The sequence below is a fragment of the Phyllobates terribilis genome, unplaced genomic scaffold (assembly GCF_046119375.1).
Source record: "Phyllobates terribilis strain yellow unplaced genomic scaffold, ASM4611937v1 Scaffold_1__5_contigs__length_1240528914, whole genome shotgun sequence".
In the NCBI taxonomy this organism is placed as follows: domain Eukaryota; kingdom Metazoa; phylum Chordata; class Amphibia; order Anura; family Dendrobatidae; genus Phyllobates; species Phyllobates terribilis.
In genome coordinates this window covers 375,298,987-375,318,456 of record NW_027362761.1, presented here as the reverse complement: position 1 = coordinate 375,318,456, position 19,470 = coordinate 375,298,987, and the positions used below count along the sequence as shown (strand labels likewise).

The 19,470-nt window shown below is 46.4% G+C and overlaps 1 protein-coding gene across 2 annotated transcripts in view; it reads left to right on the top strand.

The window, feature by feature from the left end:
- Nucleotides 1-7,220: 7,220 nt before the first annotated feature.
- The window catches only part of KSR2 (kinase suppressor of ras 2), a 757,356-nt gene continuing 745,106 nt past the window's right edge, over nt 7,221-19,470 (top strand). For both annotated transcript variants that reach the window (XM_073676379.1, XM_073676380.1), the window contains exon 1: nt 7,221-7,434. In XM_073676379.1, the coding sequence (XP_073532480.1) occupies nt 7,258-7,434 (177 nt within the window). In that variant the 5' untranslated portion in view covers nt 7,221-7,257. The remainder of the gene's footprint in view (nt 7,435-19,470) is intronic.

The window sequence follows — 19,470 nt, the reverse complement described above, 5'->3', positions numbered from 1 at the left end:
TTGATCAATAATAAAAATGATCCTCTAAAATACAACTTGCCTAAAAATTCTGCAAACAGTGTATAGGAGAAGCTTTGTAATTTATATCTTTCTTTATACATACCAGAAAAATACTGATGGTAAAAATGGATACACGGACCATACACTGATGGCAAGAGTGGACACATGGATGACACACTGATGGTAAGAGCGGACACATGGATGACACACTGATGGTAAGAGCGGACACGTGGATGACACACTGATGGTAAGAGCGGACACGTGGATGACACACTGATGGTAAGAGTGGACACATGGATGACACACTGATGGTAAGTGAACACATGGATGACACACTGATGGTAAGAGTGGACACATGGATGACACACTGATGTTAAGAGTGGACACGTGGATGACACACTGATGGTAAGAGCGGACACATGGATGACACACTGATGGTAAGAGCGGACACGTGGATGACACACTGATGGTAAGAGCGGACACATGGATGACACACTGATGGTAAGAGCGGACACATGGATGACACACTGATGGTAAGAGCGGACACGTGGATGACACACTGATGGTAAGAGCGGACACGTGGATGACACACTGATGGTAAGAGCGGACACATGGATGACACACTGATGGTAAGAGCGGACACATGGATGACACACTGATGGTAAGAGCGGACACGTGGATGACACACTGATGGTAAGAGTGGACACGTGGATGACACACTGATGGTAAGAGTGGACACGTGGATGACACACTGATGGTAAGAGCGGACACGTGGATGACACACTGATGGTAAGAGCGGACACGTGGATGACACACTGATGGTAAGAGCGGACACATGGATGACACACTGATGGTAAGAGCGGACACATGGATGACACACTGATGGTAAAAACAGACACATGGATGACACACTGATGGTAAGAGCGGACACATGGATGACACACTGATGGTAAGAGCGGACACATGGATGACATACTGATGGTAAGAGCAGACACATGGATGACACACTGATGGTAAGAGCGGACATATGGATGACACACTGATGGTAAAAACAGACACACGGATGACACACTGATGGTAAGAGCAGACACATGGATGACACACTGATGGTAAAAACAGACACACGGATGACATACTGATGGTAACAGCGGACACATGGATGACATACTGATGGTAAGAGCGGACACATGGATGACACACTGATGGTAAAAACAGACACATGGATGAAATACTGATGGTAAGAGCGGACACATGGATGACATACTGATGATACGAGCGGACACATGGATGACATACTGATGGTAAGAGCGGACACATGGATGACACACTGATGGTAAGTGCGGACACATGGATGACACACTGATGGTAAGAGCGGACACATGGATGACACACTGATGGTAAGAGCGGACACGTGGATGACACACTGATGGTAAGAGCGGACACGTGGATGACACACTGATAGTAAGAGTGGACACATGGATGACACACTGATGGTAAGAGCGGACACATGGATGACATACTGATGGTAAGAGCAGACACATGGATGACATACTGATGGTACGAGCGGACACATGGATGACATACTGATGGTAAGAGCGGACACATGGATGACACACTGATGGTAAGAGCGGACACATGGATGACACACTGATGGTAAGAGCGGACACGTGGATGACACACTGATGGTAAGAGCGGACACGTGGATGACACACTGATGGTAAGAGTGGACACGTGGATGACACACTGATGGTAAGAGCGGACACATGGATGACACACTGATGGTAAGAGCGGACACATGGATGACATACTGATGGTAAGAGCGGACACATGGATGACACACTGATGGTAAGAGCGGACACGTGGATGACACACTGATGGTAAGAGCGGACACGTGGATGACACACTAATGGTAAGAGCGGACACATGGATGACACACTGATGGCAAGAGCGGACACATGGATGACACACTGATGGTAAGAGCGGACACATGGATGACACACTGATGGTAAATACGGACACATGGATGACACACTGATGGTAATAGCGGACACATGGATGGCACACTGATGGTAAATACGGACACATGGATGACATACTGATGGTAAGAGTGGACATATGGATGGCACACTGATGGTAAATACGGACACATGGATGGCACACTTATGGTAAGAGTGGACACATGGATGGCACACTGATGGTAAATACGGACACATGGATGACACACTGATGGTAATAGCGGACACATGGATGGCACACTGATGGTAAGAGTGGACAAATGGATGGCACACTGATGGTAAGAGTGGACACATGGATGGCACACTGATGGTAAGAGTGGACACATGGATGACACACTGATGGTAAATACGGACACATGGATGACACACTGATGGTAATAGCGGACACATGGATGGCACACTGATGGTAAGAGTGGACAAATGGATGGCACACTGATGGTAAGAGTGGACACATGGATGGCACACTGATGGTAAGAGTGGACACATGGATGACACACTGATGGTAAATACGGACACATGGATGACATACTGATGGTAAGAGCGGACACATGGATGACACACTGATGGTAAGAGTGGACACATTGATGACACACTGATGGTAAGAGTGGACACATTGATGACACACTGATGGTAAGAGCGGACACATGGATGACACACTGATGGTAAGAGCGGACATATGGATGACACACTGATGGTAAGAGCGGACACATGGATGACATACTGATGGTAAGAGCGGACACGTGGATGACACACTGATGGTAAGAGCGGACACGTGGATGACACACTGATGGTAAGAGCGGACACATGGATGACACACTGATGGTAAGAGCGGACACATGGATGACACACTGATGGTAAGAGCGGACACATGGATGACACACTGATGGTAAGAGCAGACACATGGATGACACACTGATGGTAAATACGGACACATGGATGACACACTGATGGTAAGAGCGGACACGTGGATGACACACTGATGGTAAGAGCGGACACATGGATGACACACTGATAGTAAGAGTGGACACATGGATGACACACTGATGGTAAGAGCGGACACATGGATGACATACTGATGGTAAGAGCAGACACATGGATGACATACTGATGGTACGAGCGGACACATGGATGACATACTGATGGTAAGAGCGGACACATGGATGACACACTGATGGTAAGAGCGGACACATGGATGACACACTGATGGTAAGAGCGGACACGTGGATGACACACTGATGGTAAGAGCGGACACGTGGATGACACACTGATGGTAAGAGCGGACACGTGGATGACACACTGATGGTAAGAGCGGACACGTGGATGACACACTGATGGTAAGAGCGGACACATGGATGACATACTGATGGTAAGAGCGGACACATGGATGACACACTGATGGTAAGAGCGGACACGTGGATGACACACTGATGGTAAGAGCGGACACGTGGATGACACACTGATGGTAAGAGCGGACACATGGATGACACACTGATGGTAAGAGCGGACACATGGATGACACACTGATGGTAAGAGCGGACACATGGATGACACACTGATGGTAAATACGGACACATGGATGACACACTGATGGTAATAGCGGACACATGGATGACACACTGATGGTAAATACGGACACATGGATGACACACTGATGGTAAGAGTGGACATATGGATGGCACACTGATGGTAAGAGTGGACACATGGATGACACACTGATGGTAAGAGCGGACACGTGGATGACACACTGATGGTAAGAGCGGACACGTGGATGACACACTGATGGTAAGAGCGGACACATGGATGACACACTGATGGTAAGAGCGGACACATGGATGACACACTGATGGTAAGAGCGGACACATGGATGACACACTGATGGTAAATACGGACACATGGATGACACACTGATGGTAATAGCGGACACATGGATGGCACACTGATGGTAAATACGGACACATGGATGACATACTGATGGTAAGAGTGGACATATGGATGGCACACTGATGGTAAATACGGACACATGGATGGCACACTTATGGTAAGAGTGGACACATGGATGGCACACTGATGGTAAATACGGACACATGGATGACACACTGATGGTAATAGCGGACACATGGATGGCACACTGATGGTAAGAGTGGACAAATGGATGGCACACTGATGGTAAGAGTGGACACATGGATGGCACACTGATGGTAAGAGTGGACACATGGATGACACACTGATGGTAAATACGGACACATGGATGACACACTGATGGTAATAGCGGACACATGGATGGCACACTGATGGTAAGAGTGGACAAATGGATGGCACATTGATGGTAAGAGTGGACACATGGATGGCACACTGATGGTAAGAGTGGACACATGGATGACACACTGATGGTAAATACGGACACATGGATGACATACTGATGGTAAGAGCGGACACATGGATGACACACTGATGGTAAGAGTGGACACATTGATGACACACTGATGGTAAGAGTGGACACATTGATGACACACTGATGGTAAGAGCGGACACATGGATGACACACTGATGGTAAGAGCGGACATATGGATGACACACTGATGGTAAGAGCGGACACATGGATGACATACTGATGGTAAGAGCGGACACGTGGATGACACACTGATGGTAAGAGCGGACACGTGGATGACACACTGATGGTAAGAGCGGACACATGGATGACACACTGATGGTAAGAGCGGACACATGGATGACACACTGATGGTAAGAGCGGACACATGGATGACACACTGATGGTAAGAGCGGACACATGGATGACACACTGATGGTAAGAGCGGACACATGGATGACACACTGATGGTAAATACGGACACATGGATGACACACTGATGGTAAGAGCGGACACGTGGATGACACACTGATGGTAAGAGCGGACACATGGATGACACACTGATAGTAAGAGTGGACACATGGATGACACACTGATGGTAAGAGCGGACACATGGATGACATACTGATGGTAAGAGCGGACACGTGGATGACACACTGATGGTAAGAGCGGACACATGGATGACACACTGATGGTAAGAGCGGACACATGGATGACACACTGATGGTAAGAGCGGACACATGGATGACACACTGATGGTAAATACGGACACATGGATGACACACTGATGGTAATAGCGGACACATGGATGGCACACTGATGGTAAATACGGACACATGGATGACATACTGATGGTAAGAGTGGACATATGGATGGCACACTGATGGTAAATACGGACACATGGATGGCACACTTATGGTAAGAGTGGACACATGGATGGCACACTGATGGTAAATACGGACACATGGATGACACACTGATGGTAATAGCGGACACATGGATGGCACACTGATGGTAAGAGTGGACAAATGGATGGCACACTGATGGTAAGAGTGGACACATGGATGGCACACTGATGGTAAGAGTGGACACATGGATGACACACTGATGGTAAATACGGACACATGGATGACACACTGATGGTAATAGCGGACACATGGATGGCACACTGATGGTAAGAGTGGACAAATGGATGGCACACTGATGGTAAGAGTGGACACATGGATGGCACACTGATGGTAAGAGTGGACACATGGATGACACACTGATGGTAAATACGGACACATGGATGACATACTGATGGTAAGAGCGGACACATGGATGACACACTGATGGTAAGAGTGGACACATTGATGACACACTGATGGTAAGAGTGGACACATTGATGACACACTGATGGTAAGAGCGGACACATGGATGACAGACTGATGGTAAGAGCGGACATATGGATGACACACTGATGGTAAGAGCGGACACATGGATGACACACTGATGGTAAGAGCGGACACGTGGATGACACACTGATGGTAAGAGCGGACACATGGATGACACACTGATGGTAAGAGCGGACACATGGATGACACACTGATGGTAAGAGCGGACACATGGATGACACACTGATGGTAAGAGCGGACACATGGATGACACACTGATGGTAAGAGCAGACACATGGATGACACACTGATGGTAAATACGGACACATGGATGACACACTGATGGTAAGAGCGGACACGTGGATGACACACTGATGGTAAGAGCGGACACATGGATGACACACTGATGGTAAGAGCGGACACATGGATGACACACTGATGGTAATAGCGGACACATGGATGGCACACTGATGCAGAACACTGATGACACCGGTACCGTTTTTTTTCATATATGTGTTTTATATGGATGTGTGAAGGAGACTACTGGTAAAAAAATTAATAATGATGCAGTTTTTGAAAAAAAAAAAAGAAGAGCACCACTTTAGAGAGAATAACTACATCTGTGCCACCAGACTGCTCAGCTCTGCCTGATGTTCTGTAGAGCCTTTCCTTATGTTTTCCCCCAGATTGCTCACTCCTCTTCCTGCTCACTCTCTGTGGTCGGTAGCACAGGTCATCAGTGTATGGGGCAGTGTATGGAGCCGGGGTGCAGCTGGCAGACACTCGGGGTGACGGCTCTCACCTACACAGCAGTGAGGCTGCTCCTGTCAGGTGCGCGTGCCTGCTCCTCTCCCCGGACTCCGCCCCCTCCTCCCATCCGCGTCCAAGGCACTTGATTGACAGGCAAGATGTCGGTGCAGAGGGAGGCAGGAGGGGATGCAGCAGCAGGCACCGGCGGCAGCTTCATGCAGCAATCACCCTGAGGGCGCGCACATGCCACCTTGAGTAGTGTGCCCGTAATAAAAGGCTCCTGATCATAAAGCCGACTAGATGCAGCTGCCTGCGGCTCAGATTCCTATTCTCCGGGTTTGTCGCTGCCTGGAGCCTCGCACACTGAGCCTGTGCACACTGAGCCTGTGCACACTGAGCCTGTGCACACTGAGCCTGTGCACCACGCACTCCACATTTCTCGCTTTCTTTCTTGCCTGCTGGCAGCATCAGCACCGCTGCCTGGTGCTCCTGTGATCCAGCATCTCTGGGCTGGAGGCTGAAGCGAGGAGCAGCCACTCTAATGGAGGCAGTGGATGCTGCCCTCTCCATGCACCTGTGCTGAGCAGAGCCTGGGGTAGTGGGAGGCAGAACAGGGGAGGGTGGGGTGCACCAGTGGGAGAAGGTTACAGAGCAGGAAGAATACAAGGCTCAGTTTTCTCTTTATTAAGATTATTTCGGGGGGGAGGGAGGGTGGGAAGAAGAGGGTGATCGCAGAGCAAAGGGGAGAGAGATGGATGAAGAAAATGTGCCCGGCAGCGACGATCAGCCCCTGAGTTTGCAGAAAGCCCTGCAGCAGTGCGAGTTGGTCCAGAACATGATAGACATCAGCATCTCCAACCTGGAGGGGCTCCGGACCAAGTGTGCCACCTCCAACGACTTGACACAGAAGGAGATCAGGACCCTGGAGGTAGGAGATCAGCATCGTGTGCTCAGCGCCGGTGCCCCTGTCATGTCTGGTCAGCGCTTTGCTGTGACAATGGGATCACTTGCAGGGTGCTGCTATTAGCAGAGTTTCTCTTTTATTTGCACCCATCCCCCTTCTTTCATGCTGCCAGTGGGTTTGTTTATATCCCCAGCTTGGTGTGCAGTGCCATAAATTAAGCAGCTGCAGTGAAATGGAGTGAGCCTGCGCATTCTGCAGGTGGTCGCAAAGGTGCTTCTCTGTAACAGACTGTGCAGTGCTCCTGTACACCCCCAGCCTCCTTCATCTTCCCCAACCCACACCTTACACATGAATTATTCCACTTATCTGCCATAAGGATGCTATTCTGCAGTGTACAATGGTTCTAATGCCATGCATGTGTTATTTCACACTGCTGCCAATCACTATATCACAAGGGGTACTTCAGCAGGCATATATGCGCTGCACACCATGCCATGCACACTTGGCCCAACCAGGCCCTTTATTTGGCTTTCATATTATTTATTTGTTTTCATACATCGACTCTAGTAAGCAGAATATTATAATTGGTTCCTACAATTGTTACTGTTTAGAACAATGGATTCTCCAAGAACCCCTGTCCACCTAAATGCCTTTGAGTTCAGTCTCAGCTCATTCTCAGGATCTCGATTCAAAGGTGATATTTAGGTCAAGATGAAAGAATTCTGTTATTAATCATTGGGATAAAATACCTGTCAATCTAAGAGTTAAATACAGTGGACTTTATATGACATAATGGTGGCCTCAGTTAGGAAGGTGTCTCTTAAATAGACTTTTACAATAGAAATAAAGGGTACATGTACTTTGTCTTTGGATTAGTTGTATTGCCTTACACCTAGATGTAAAGCATGGTTTCTGCTTTGGTATGGCATCTTCAATGGATTAGAGGCCCAGTGCGCAATGTGTATGCATTTATTCTAATAAAAATGACGTAACATTTGCAATTCTTACGAGCAGGATTTTTTTATGTGATTATTTGCCCCATGCATTGTAGATTCTATGGTTATAAGTTCTGCTTTTTAGAAGAAAAATTGCACTGAAACTCTTGAATATGAGATTTTGTTCTAAGTCATGTTTTATAATTTCATGTCCAAAAAAACATGGACATTTGTTTCAGGTGTAAAGTATTGTGTATAGAAGTTTGTGTTTTGGGAAATAAAAAGTTGAGGGCAGAATTTATTCAGGGAATGGACTGACTTGATCTATTCTCTTCCTGGATTCCCTCAATCTATCATTAACTGCTGGACCTCCTGGATCCTGTTGTGGCAGAAAACTGATATTATGTCTGAGGTAGGACCACCAGAAAATCTCTTTGTCTACTGGTGCTGAGCTAGTACCCACCAGAGAATTTCTCTGTCCACTGGTGCTGAGCTAGGACTCACCAGAAAATCTCTCTGTCCATTGGTGCTGAGCTAGGACCCACCAGAGAATCTCTATGTCCACTGATACTGAGCTAGGACCCACCAGAGAATCTCTCTGTCCACTGGTGCTGAGCTAGGACCACCAGAGAATCTCTCTGTCCATTGATACTGAGCTAGGATACACCAGATAATCTCTCTGTCCACTGGTGCTGAGCTAGGACCCACCAGAGAATCTCTCTGTCCAGTGGTGCTGAGTTAGGACCCACCAGAGAATCTCTCTGTCCACTGGTGCTGAGCTAGGATCCACCAGAGAATCTCTCTGTCCACTGGTGCTGAGTTAGGACCCACCAGAGAATCTCTCTGTCCACTGGTGCTGAGCTAGGACCCACCAGAGAATCTCTCTGTCCACTGGTGCTGAGCTAGGACCGACCAGAGAATCTCTCTGTCCACTGGTGCTGAGCTAGGACCCACCAGAGAATCTCTCTTTCCACTGGTGCTGAGCTAGGACCCACCACAGAATCTTTGTGTCCACTGGTGCTGAGTTAGGACACACCAGAGAATCTCTATGTCCACTGATGCTGACCTAGGGCCCACCAGACAATCTCTATGTCCACTGGTGCTGAGCTAGGACCACCAGAGAATCTCTCTGTCCATTGATACTGAGCTAGGACCCACCAGAGAATCTCTCTGTCCAGTGGTGTTATGCTAGAACTCCCCAGATAATCTCTCTCCAGTGGTGCTGAGTTAGGACCCACCAGAGAATCTGTCTGTCCACTGGTGCTGAGCTAGGACCCACCAGAAAATCTCTCTGTCCACTGGTGCTGAGCTAGGACCCACCAGAAAATCTCTCTGTCCACTGGTGCTGAGCTAGGACCCACCAGAAAATCTCTCTGTCCACTGGTGCTGAGTTAGGACCCACCAGAGAATCTCTCTGTCCACTGGTGCTGAGCTAGGACCCACCAGAGAATCTCTCTGTCCACTGGTGCTGAGCTAGGACCGACCAGAGAATCTCTCTGTCCACTGGTGCTGAGCTAGGACCCACCAGAGAATCTCTCTGTCCACTGGTGCTGAGCTAGGACCCACCAGAGAATCTCTCTTTCCACTGGTGCTGAGCTAGGACCCACCACAGAATCTTTGTGTCCACTGGTGCTGAGTTAGGACACACCAGAGAATCTCTATGTCCACTGATGCTGACCTAGGGCCCACCAGAGAATCTCTATGTCCACTGGTGCTGAGCTAGGACCACCAGAGAATCTCTCTGTCCATTGATACTGAGCTAGGACCCACCAGAGAATCTCTCTGTCCAGTGGTGTTGAGCTAGGACCCCCCAGATAATCTCTCTGTCCACTGGTGCTGAGCTAGGACCCACCAGAGAATGTTTCTGTCCACTGGTGCTGAGCTAGGACCCACCAGAGAATCTCTCTGTCCAGTGGTGCTGAGCTAGGACCCACCAGAGAATCTCTCTGTCCACTGGTGCTGAGCTAGGACCCACTAGAGAATCTCTCTGTCCACTGGTGCTGAGCTAGGACCCACCAGAGCATCACTCTGTCCACTGGTGCTGAGCTAGGACCCACCACAGAATCTTTGTGTCCACTGGTGCTGAGTTAGGACCCACCAGAGAATCTCTCTGTCCACTGGTGCTGAGCTAGGACCCACCAGAGAATCTCTATGTCCACTGGTGCTGAGCTAGGACCCACCAGAGAATCTCTCTGTCCACTGGTGCTGAGCTAGGACCCACCAGAGAATCTCTCTGTCCACTGGTGCTGAGCTAGGACCCACCAGAGAATCTCTCTGTCCACTGGTGCTGAGCTAGGAACCACCAGAGAATCTTTGTGTCCACTGGTGCTGAGTTAGGACCCACCAGAGAATCTCTCTGTCCACTGGTGCTGAGCTAGGACCCACTAGAGAATCTTTGTGTCCACTGGTGCTGAGTTAGGACCCACCAGAGAATCTTTGTGTCCACTGGCGAGCCAGTGATTGGAAAAAGATAACATTCAATTATGGATTGTCGATTTGTATAAAAACTATAAAATGAATTTCGAGGCATCTTTTCTTCTATTTTTTGTAATGTAATAAACATATGTAATAAGGTTACGTTATTGTCTCATGACGATAACTCCTGTCCATTTGCCGTGTTACGGAATATGGGTAACATACATTAGGCTCTCTTTAAGGGCTTGCTCACACTGCCATAAAACATGGCCGAGTGCTATCCGATGTTTTATCGGATATCACTCAGCCCAAAGTTATACTAAGTGGCAGTACGGATCTGTTATTATTTCCTCATGCCGATTCGGTATGAGAAAACAATCCCAGCATGCTGCGAGTGCATCCAATATTCAGATCACGTGCACCCATACAAGTCTATGGGTGCGTATGAAATATCGGACTGCACTCGGATGTCATCCGAGTGCAGTACAATGTACGCGCACAAAGACAATGGAGAAGATGGAGAAATTATGTTCTCCATCTTCTTTGCACCTGTGCTGCGATTCTCATGCAATTAGTGCATTTCCACAGTTTAAATTTACTAAAACACATACCGGTATATATTTTTTACCTGCAGATTTTCTGCATCTAATGCTGTGGGAAAAATTTTGACATGAAACTCACCAAAAACTCATCTTGGGCACAGACCTAACAATAAGTGTCCCTCTGGCAAATTTGAGCATGACTAGTCATTCACCTGACTGGCCCCCATGTAATATTATATGGGAAATGTGTAGCTAATTGCAGAAAATCAGCCGATTTCAGAGAAAATAGGGGTAGATTTGGTGTAGCTGCTTCAATCTAAATCCTCATCACAGACAACCATCTACCTCAGGGTTCCCCAACTCCAGTCCTCAAGGCCCACCAACAGGTCATGTTTTCAGTATTTCCTTAGCATTACACAGGTGATAATTGCATCACCTGCACAGGCAATAATTCCATCACCTGTGCAATACTAAAGAAATCCTGAAAACATGACCTGTTGGTGGGCCTTGAGGACTGGAGTTGGGGAACCCTGATCTACCTGACTGCCTTGTATTGGATGTATTAACACTTTCCGGTAAAATGTCTTTGGTCCACCAGAACTGTTTCTGGGACTGCAGCTACACAAACAGCAGTCTAGCACCTTTACCAGACCTGTATATGTGTGCACCATCTTGAGTACGCTGGTTATACAGGGTTGTCCAAAAGTAGGTGGACAGAAAGTGTAATAAGGTTATGAAGGGGGAGATTTATCAAACATGGTGTAAAGTGAGACTGGCTCAGTTGCCCTTAGCAACCAATCAGATTCCACTTTTCATTCCTCACAGACTCTTTGGAAAATGAAAGGTGGAGTCTGATTGGTTGCTAAGGGCAACTGAGCCAGTTTCACAGATCTAGTTTTCGCAGATAGATCTCCCCCAAATCTGTTTTCTTTTCAGATAATTCAGATAACACATAATGGCAAATAATTTAAATACAGATCAAAGAAAATGGATTTTAACAGAGTATTGGAAATCTCAAAATGCTGAAACCGTTAGAGCAAATTGGGTTGAAACATTTGGTACTCAAGCCCCAAAGAGACAAACCATTTACCGCATTCGTGACAAATTCAATGCCACGGGCTCAATCCTTAATGCTCCAAAAACTGGTCGACCCAAAACAGTCTATACAGAAGATAATAAACAACTTGTTGCTGAAACATTTGTTCAGAGTCCAAAAAAGTCCCCCAGAAGAGCCTCTTTGGAATTGGGAATTTCACGAGCTTCTATCATGCGAATCCTGAAATCTATTGGGTGGAAAGCTTAACGTCCACGTCTAATTCATGGTTTATTGGAGGATGATCCAGACAGGCGACTGCAAGTTAGTGTTTGATAAATCTCCTCCTTCATAACCTTATTACACTTTCTGTCCACCTACTTTTGGACCACCCTGTATACTAAAAAGGAGGATATTCTTGCCACAGTCAGTAGAAACGTCTTTTACTGATATGCGAGATGTAATCACATGCAATGCTTATCTCAGTAAACTGTAACAAAATATTAAAGCCCTTTTACTCTTTTTAAGTTTGTGAACATTTTTCAATAGATAAAAGTTTTTTTGGCTGTAAAAACATAAGGGGAGATTTATTAAAACTGTTTAGAAGAAAAACTGTCTATTTTTTCCCATAGCAACCAATCACATAGCAGCTTTCAATGAACCAGACCTGTTTATGAAATTAAAGCTGAGCTCTGATTGGTTTCTATGAGCAACAAAGACAGTTTTTCTTTTGGGCAGTTTTGATAAACGAGGTCCAAAGACTTTGAGAGAGTGATAAGAGACAGACAGATTTTGGTCTAGAAAACATGAAACATGGACGATTATTAACTGTAGAGTTCCCAGTATTATCAGCCTAGTTGTCCTCTTATTTCCTCCTTTGTACAGCGGCCCTCCCGGGCACCTTATTGTGCCTCAATTACTTGCACAGCGCTATTCTGTAGTTCCCTACAAAAATGGGGGCTGGGGTTGCACTTTGCAGATAGAAACAGTGAAGCTGTGTGGTTGTTTTTTTTGTACAATGGTGGGTCCTGAGTAGTCACAACTTTAGTCTTGTAAAGTGTATGAATGCTTTCTAACTGTCCTCCATGGCAGATGTTAACATTGTGCTCAATATGCAATAGCTGGGCACAGGAGAAATGGAAAGTCTGTGCATACAAATACATCTAAAAGATAAAGAGGCTCTTTACTTAGTCATTTACCTTTTTTAAAGCACCACTCCAATGTTTTATTTTATTGCAGGAGTGGTGCCACTAATCTAAGTTCCCTGCCCCTAGTCTTATACTTACCTGCTGCCTTCTTCATCTGTTATCAGCACAATTCTAGGTAAGTCTATGAGAGCAAGTATGAGGCCAGAACGAGGATCTCATAGACTTACACTGAGAGCTTGTGTGTGTACCTCTGACTTCCGGTCATTCACAAGATGGCTGAGTAGGACCGGAGCGGTGCCGGGAATATGGCGGCTGGTAAGTATATTACTAGGGTCAGGGAACTTAGATTAGTTGCACCACTCCAGTGCTGAAATGAAACAAAAACCAAAATGCTGGAGTGGTGCTTTAAGCTTCATGAGTTACGAAACAGTATAATCTAAAATGGGCAGGTAATCCTTAGTTTTAAATTGTCTAGAGGGCTGGTGAACGACTGGTCAGAGCATGCTCTAGACTCCCAGTATTAAAGGACTTGTTTAGGACTAACATATTGAAGACCTGCCAACAGGATTGAATGGAAGATAAACTGCAGTACTCAGTAATGTACGGAACCATGTTGTTCTGTTCCATACACTGCTTAAAGCACCACTCTCACGTTTTTTTTATTGCATCACTGGAGTGGTACTTTAAATATAAGTCCCCTGCCCCCCTGTCTCATACTCACCTTCCGGCGTTTTCATCTGATTTTGCCGCTGCTCCCGATGGTCTCCGGCGAAAAGTAACCTGCTCGCAGCTCCCGTGTTTCATGGAGCTGCACGGAGGTCACTTTACAATACATTTCTATGACAGCCTCATTCTGGCCTCGTTCTGGCTCTCATAGACTTACATTGCACTCTTGTGACGTAGCTTCTGACTTCTGGCCAGTCAGACACTACGCTCACAAGATGGCGCGGGGGAACCGGAGCAATACCGAAAAAACTTTGAAGACGCTGGAGGGTGAGTATGTAACCGGGGACACAGGGCTTAGATTTTAAGTGCCGCTCCGGCGCTGAAAAAAAACAAAATGCTGGAGTCGTGCTTTAACAGTGAGAGTACGGAGTGTTAGACCCTAAGAATCTGATACTAATAATCTATCCTATGGATAAGTCATCAATATGTTAGTCTTGGACAAACCCTTTATAGAGAACCGATCACCACTCTGGGGCTGCCCTTTTATTTAATAAAGGAGTGTGCAGTCCCAGATTGGTGATTTTTCTACTTATCACCTATTAACAAAAGTGGCAAGAAGTAACCCTAAAGGTCCTTGCTTTCTAGCAAAAGTCGACATGCAGAGCAGGATACCACAATCCTCTGCGGCCCCTGGCGCAGTGAAAGAGTGAGAACTCGCGCTTACGCGTACTTTACTAGGCTTTTACCTAAGGGTAACATCATTAGAGAGGTTACCATTCAGTAACAGCTTAGAAAGTATATGGCAGCACTAGGTTAATGCATAAAGTAAGATCTCGCAAGGTCTCACTCTTTCACCGCAAGAAGGGCTGCGGAGGGTTGTGGTATCTGTCCGCCATGCCTGGATCCCACAAAGTTCAGGCTAAAAAGACAGGTGTCATGGGGTTACCGCGACAGGTTGGAGCAAGGAGACCTCAGCGCCGGAGGGCTCCTGCTCCAACTCCGAGAAGAAGCACTTCTCCGTCATTTTAAATGTATTTATTTCTTCCAGCAGAACAGGGGTTAAGCGGCCTTGTTGGATTTTCCTGTGCTCACAGCTGAGCTCGGTTAGCCACTACCTTTCCCTTTATAACCTGGGCTCTGATACTAAGTCCTTGTCAGAGCTAGCATTTGCTGCATGGCTAAGGAGAGTGAGGAGCTCTATGAGAAGGAGTTTGGGAGGAATAACTTGTGACTGTTTTGTATGCGAGGTTATTCCTTATCCTTCTCCATTTTGGTTTATTCCCCCTACCTACACACCCCGGTGCTTTCCTCTGTTATATGTGAGAAAATATTTTGTGTGCCTGGAGTTTTCTGTTTATCCCTGTCCGTGTTGCCTTGTTTGTCGGGTGGGTGTACTTCGGTGCACAGTAGCGCCCCTCTTTCCCGGGTAAGGGAGGAGATCAAGCGGAGGTCGAGGGCGAGGACGGAGGCCTCAGCATCCTCACCTTCAGAGGTATAGGGCGAGATAAGGGCGCCCCCTAGTGTTAGGCTGCGTGCCCACTATGCGTTTTTCAAGCGTTTTTGCCGTGGAATTTCCGCATCGAAAACGCTTAAAAATGCTTGGTAATGCGTGCCCCATGGTCCCCAATGATAATCCGCTGCGGATTATCATTGCGGAAAAATACGCAGCACGTCCATTAACTTTGCGGACACGCAGCGTAATCGCCGCCATTGACTTGCATTGGACCGCGTGACATCCACATCACTGCATCTGCACATGCGGATATCACACGGTTCAATGTGCGGATGGTACCCAGGTCTGGAGGAGAGAAGACTCTCCTCCAGACCTGGGTACCATAGAACCTGTTAAAAAAAATAATTTAAAATAAAAAATAAAGATTATACTCACCTTCCGATATCCTCCCGGTGTTTTCTCCCCTCCGTCTGGTCTGCTGTATGGGGCGCCGTGTTGTGAAGGACCTGCCATGACGTCATTGAGTCATGTGACCTGTCACATGACTCAATGACGTCACCGCAGGTCCTTCACATCACCGCGGGCTGCCCAAGACACCGGACGCTGAGGAGAAAACACCGGGAGGACATCAGAAGGTGAGTATAATCTTTATTTTTTACCATTCTTATTCTTTTTTTTTAACTACCTTGGTCACACTACTATAAATCCATGCCGGTTGCATGGATTTATATAGTATGAACAAGTTGTCAAGCGCTTTCCAAGTGATGCTAAAATCGCTTGGAAAAGCGCTTGATAAGCCGCAAGATTTCTGAGGAAAAAATGCTCCAGAATAGTTATTATTATGAAAAATACAATTATTTACTTAAAGGATTATTCTCAAGATCAGTCTTTAGGAATGCACCTCTTCCCAGTCTCCTGTTTTCCTGCTTGCAGAGAGATGGGGGTGGGGCTGTGAGATCCTTAATGATTAACAGATCAGGCCGTCTGGGTGGTTGAGCCGTTAGCCCAAATTGTATGCTCTCGCATCCAACGGTCCAGCTATCTTCAGAAAAGCTCTTGCAAGCTCTATAGCAAAGAGCTTCCAAACACTGTGCTCCTTGCCTAGGAGACGGGGCACCTCTTATGTACTGTAGAGGTGGCTGGCAACCTAGGCAACAAGACATAAACTATAGACTTAAAGATCCCTACAGTCTTGAGAACAAAGAGGAGTTTTAAAGAGAACCTGTCACCAGGTTTGTCCCATATGAGATATGGCCACCAGCTTTCGGCCCTGATATACAGCATTCTATAATGCTGTATATATGGCCCCAACCTGGCCTGCAAAACAAGAAAAAGACGTTTTAATATATTCACCTGCGGGGCGGTCCGGTCCGAGGGGCGTCACTCGTCATGGTCCGGCACCTCCCTTCTTCTTGCGATGCCGTCCTGTTTCTTGCTTTGTGTGGGCGACGTGTTCCGTACGTCATCCACACAGTCTCCCCGGCATCGCGCTCCTGCACAGGCGTACTTCTCTGTCGAGGGCAGAGCAAAGTACTGCAGTGATCATGTGTCGGAATAGGTCAAAGAGCCCCGGCGCATGTGCACTTCAGTACTTTACTCTGCCCTAGTCAGGGCAGAGAAGTACGCCTGTGCAGGAGGGCGATGCCAGGGAGACTGTGTGGATGACGTACGGGACGCGTCATCCACACAAAGCAAGAAGGAGGACGGCATCGCAAGAAAAAGGGAGGCGCCGGACCAGGATGAGCAACACCCCTCGGACCGGACCTCCCTGCAGGTGAGTATAATAAAACATCTTTTTCTTGAAAGCTGGGTTTGAGTCCTAGGTCATGGGTCTTCCAGCAGGAGAATAAACCCAAACATACATCAAGAAGCACCCAGAAATGGAAGGAAACAAAGCGCTAAAGAGTTCTGAAGTGGCCAGCAATGAGTCCGGATAAAAATCCCATTGAACACCTGTGAAGAGATCTTGAAATTGTTGTTGTGAAAGAAGAGTGGTCCAAAATTCCAGTTGAAAGGTGTAAGTAGCTTGTTGATGGTGATAAGAAGCAATTGATTACAGTTTTTTATTCCAAAGGGTGTGCAACCAAATATTAAGTTGAGGGTGCCAACAATTTTGTCCGGCCCATTTTTGGGGTTTTATGTTAAGATTTGAGAGTCCTCAGTCGTCGATACCTTTTAATGGCTAACTGAAAAGATGGTAACAAATTGCAAGCTTTCGAGACTACTAGGGTCTCTTCATCAGGCATAGAATAACACAAAATCTGAAGTCACATATTTATACACAACAAGACGAAGAAATAATGCAATAGATGAGACAAGTGACGTGAAGCAGAACTATCATTATAGGAGAGGGATAAACAGTTGTGGCCATAAATATATGACCAGTTCATAGATAAGGAGTGTGACAGTTTTAATGTCCTGTTATTGAGGTCTGGTCCATGATTGTGATGACCTCACAGGTCTGAGGAGCACATTCCTTAGTTGATGTAGAATGACATAAATCCATGCGACACATTTATTCCTGCACTGAGAGTGTCAAAGGTTGTCATGAGTTTGTATTCCCAGACTCTTCCGTCTCTCTGAGATTTGAAATGACCTTTTAATACTAGTAATTTCAATGTCCATGGTTCTGTGATCAGGGATAGAAAAATGTTTGGCCACAGGTACATCTATTCTTTTTTATTTTATTGTGTGGCGATGCAAATTCATCCTTGTTCCAAGTTTTTGCCCTGTCTCCCCAACATACAGACCACCAGTTGGACATTTGGTCCATATAATTAAGTACACCACATTAGATGTGATGCAGTTGAAAGGACCTGGAATCTTGTAGTCCTGATGTGAGTTGGGGATCTTTATCTTATCCATGCTCAGTATAAATGGACAGGTTTTACATTTTTTTCTGCTTGCAAGGAAAGGTTCTTGTAGCTGTTGGAGAGGAAAGGGAGTTTCTGACAATGATGCTTCTTAGATTTGGGGGCTACCTAAAACACAGAAGTGAGGGGTTTGGAAATATGGATTGTAATCGGGCATCTTTTTGTAGTAAAGGTTGTAGTTTCCGAGCAGCTCCCCTTAGCACCTCCAGATTTGGATTGTAGGTGACTACAATCCGATGACCTAATACCAGATGTCTGAAGCTCCCTTTCCTCTCCAACCGCTACAGGAACCTTTCCCTGCAAGCAGGAAAAAATTAAAATCTGTCCATTTATAATGACCATGGATAAGATAAAGCTCCCCAACTCACATCAGGACTACAAGATCCCAGGTACTTTCGGCTGCATCACATCTAATGTGGTGTACTTAATTATTTGTACCAAATGTCCAGCTGGGGGTCTGTATGTTGGGGAGACAGGGCAAAAACTTAGAACAAGGATGAATTCTCATCGCCACACAATAAAAGAAAAAAGAATAGATGGACCTGTGGCCGAACATTTTTGTATTTCTGATCACAGCACTATGGACATGAAATTACTAGTATTAAAGTAATACAAATCTCAGTGCAGGAATGAATGTGTTGCATGGATTTATGTCTTTCTATATCAACTAAGGAATGTGCTTAGACCACGTTGGGGCATCACAATCATGGACCAGACCTCAATCACAGGACAATGACACTTTAACACTCCTTATCTATGGCCACAACTGTTTATCCCTCTCCCATAACGATAGTTCTGCTTCACATTACTTGTCTCATCTATTGCATTATTTCTGTGTCTTGTTTATAAATACGTGACTTCAGATTTTGTGTTATTCTATGCCTGATGAAGAGACCCTGGTAGTCTCGAAAGCTAGCAATTTGTTACCTTCTTTTCAGTTAGCCATTAAAAGGTATCAACCACAGGGGACTCTCAAATCTTAATATTTTTCTATC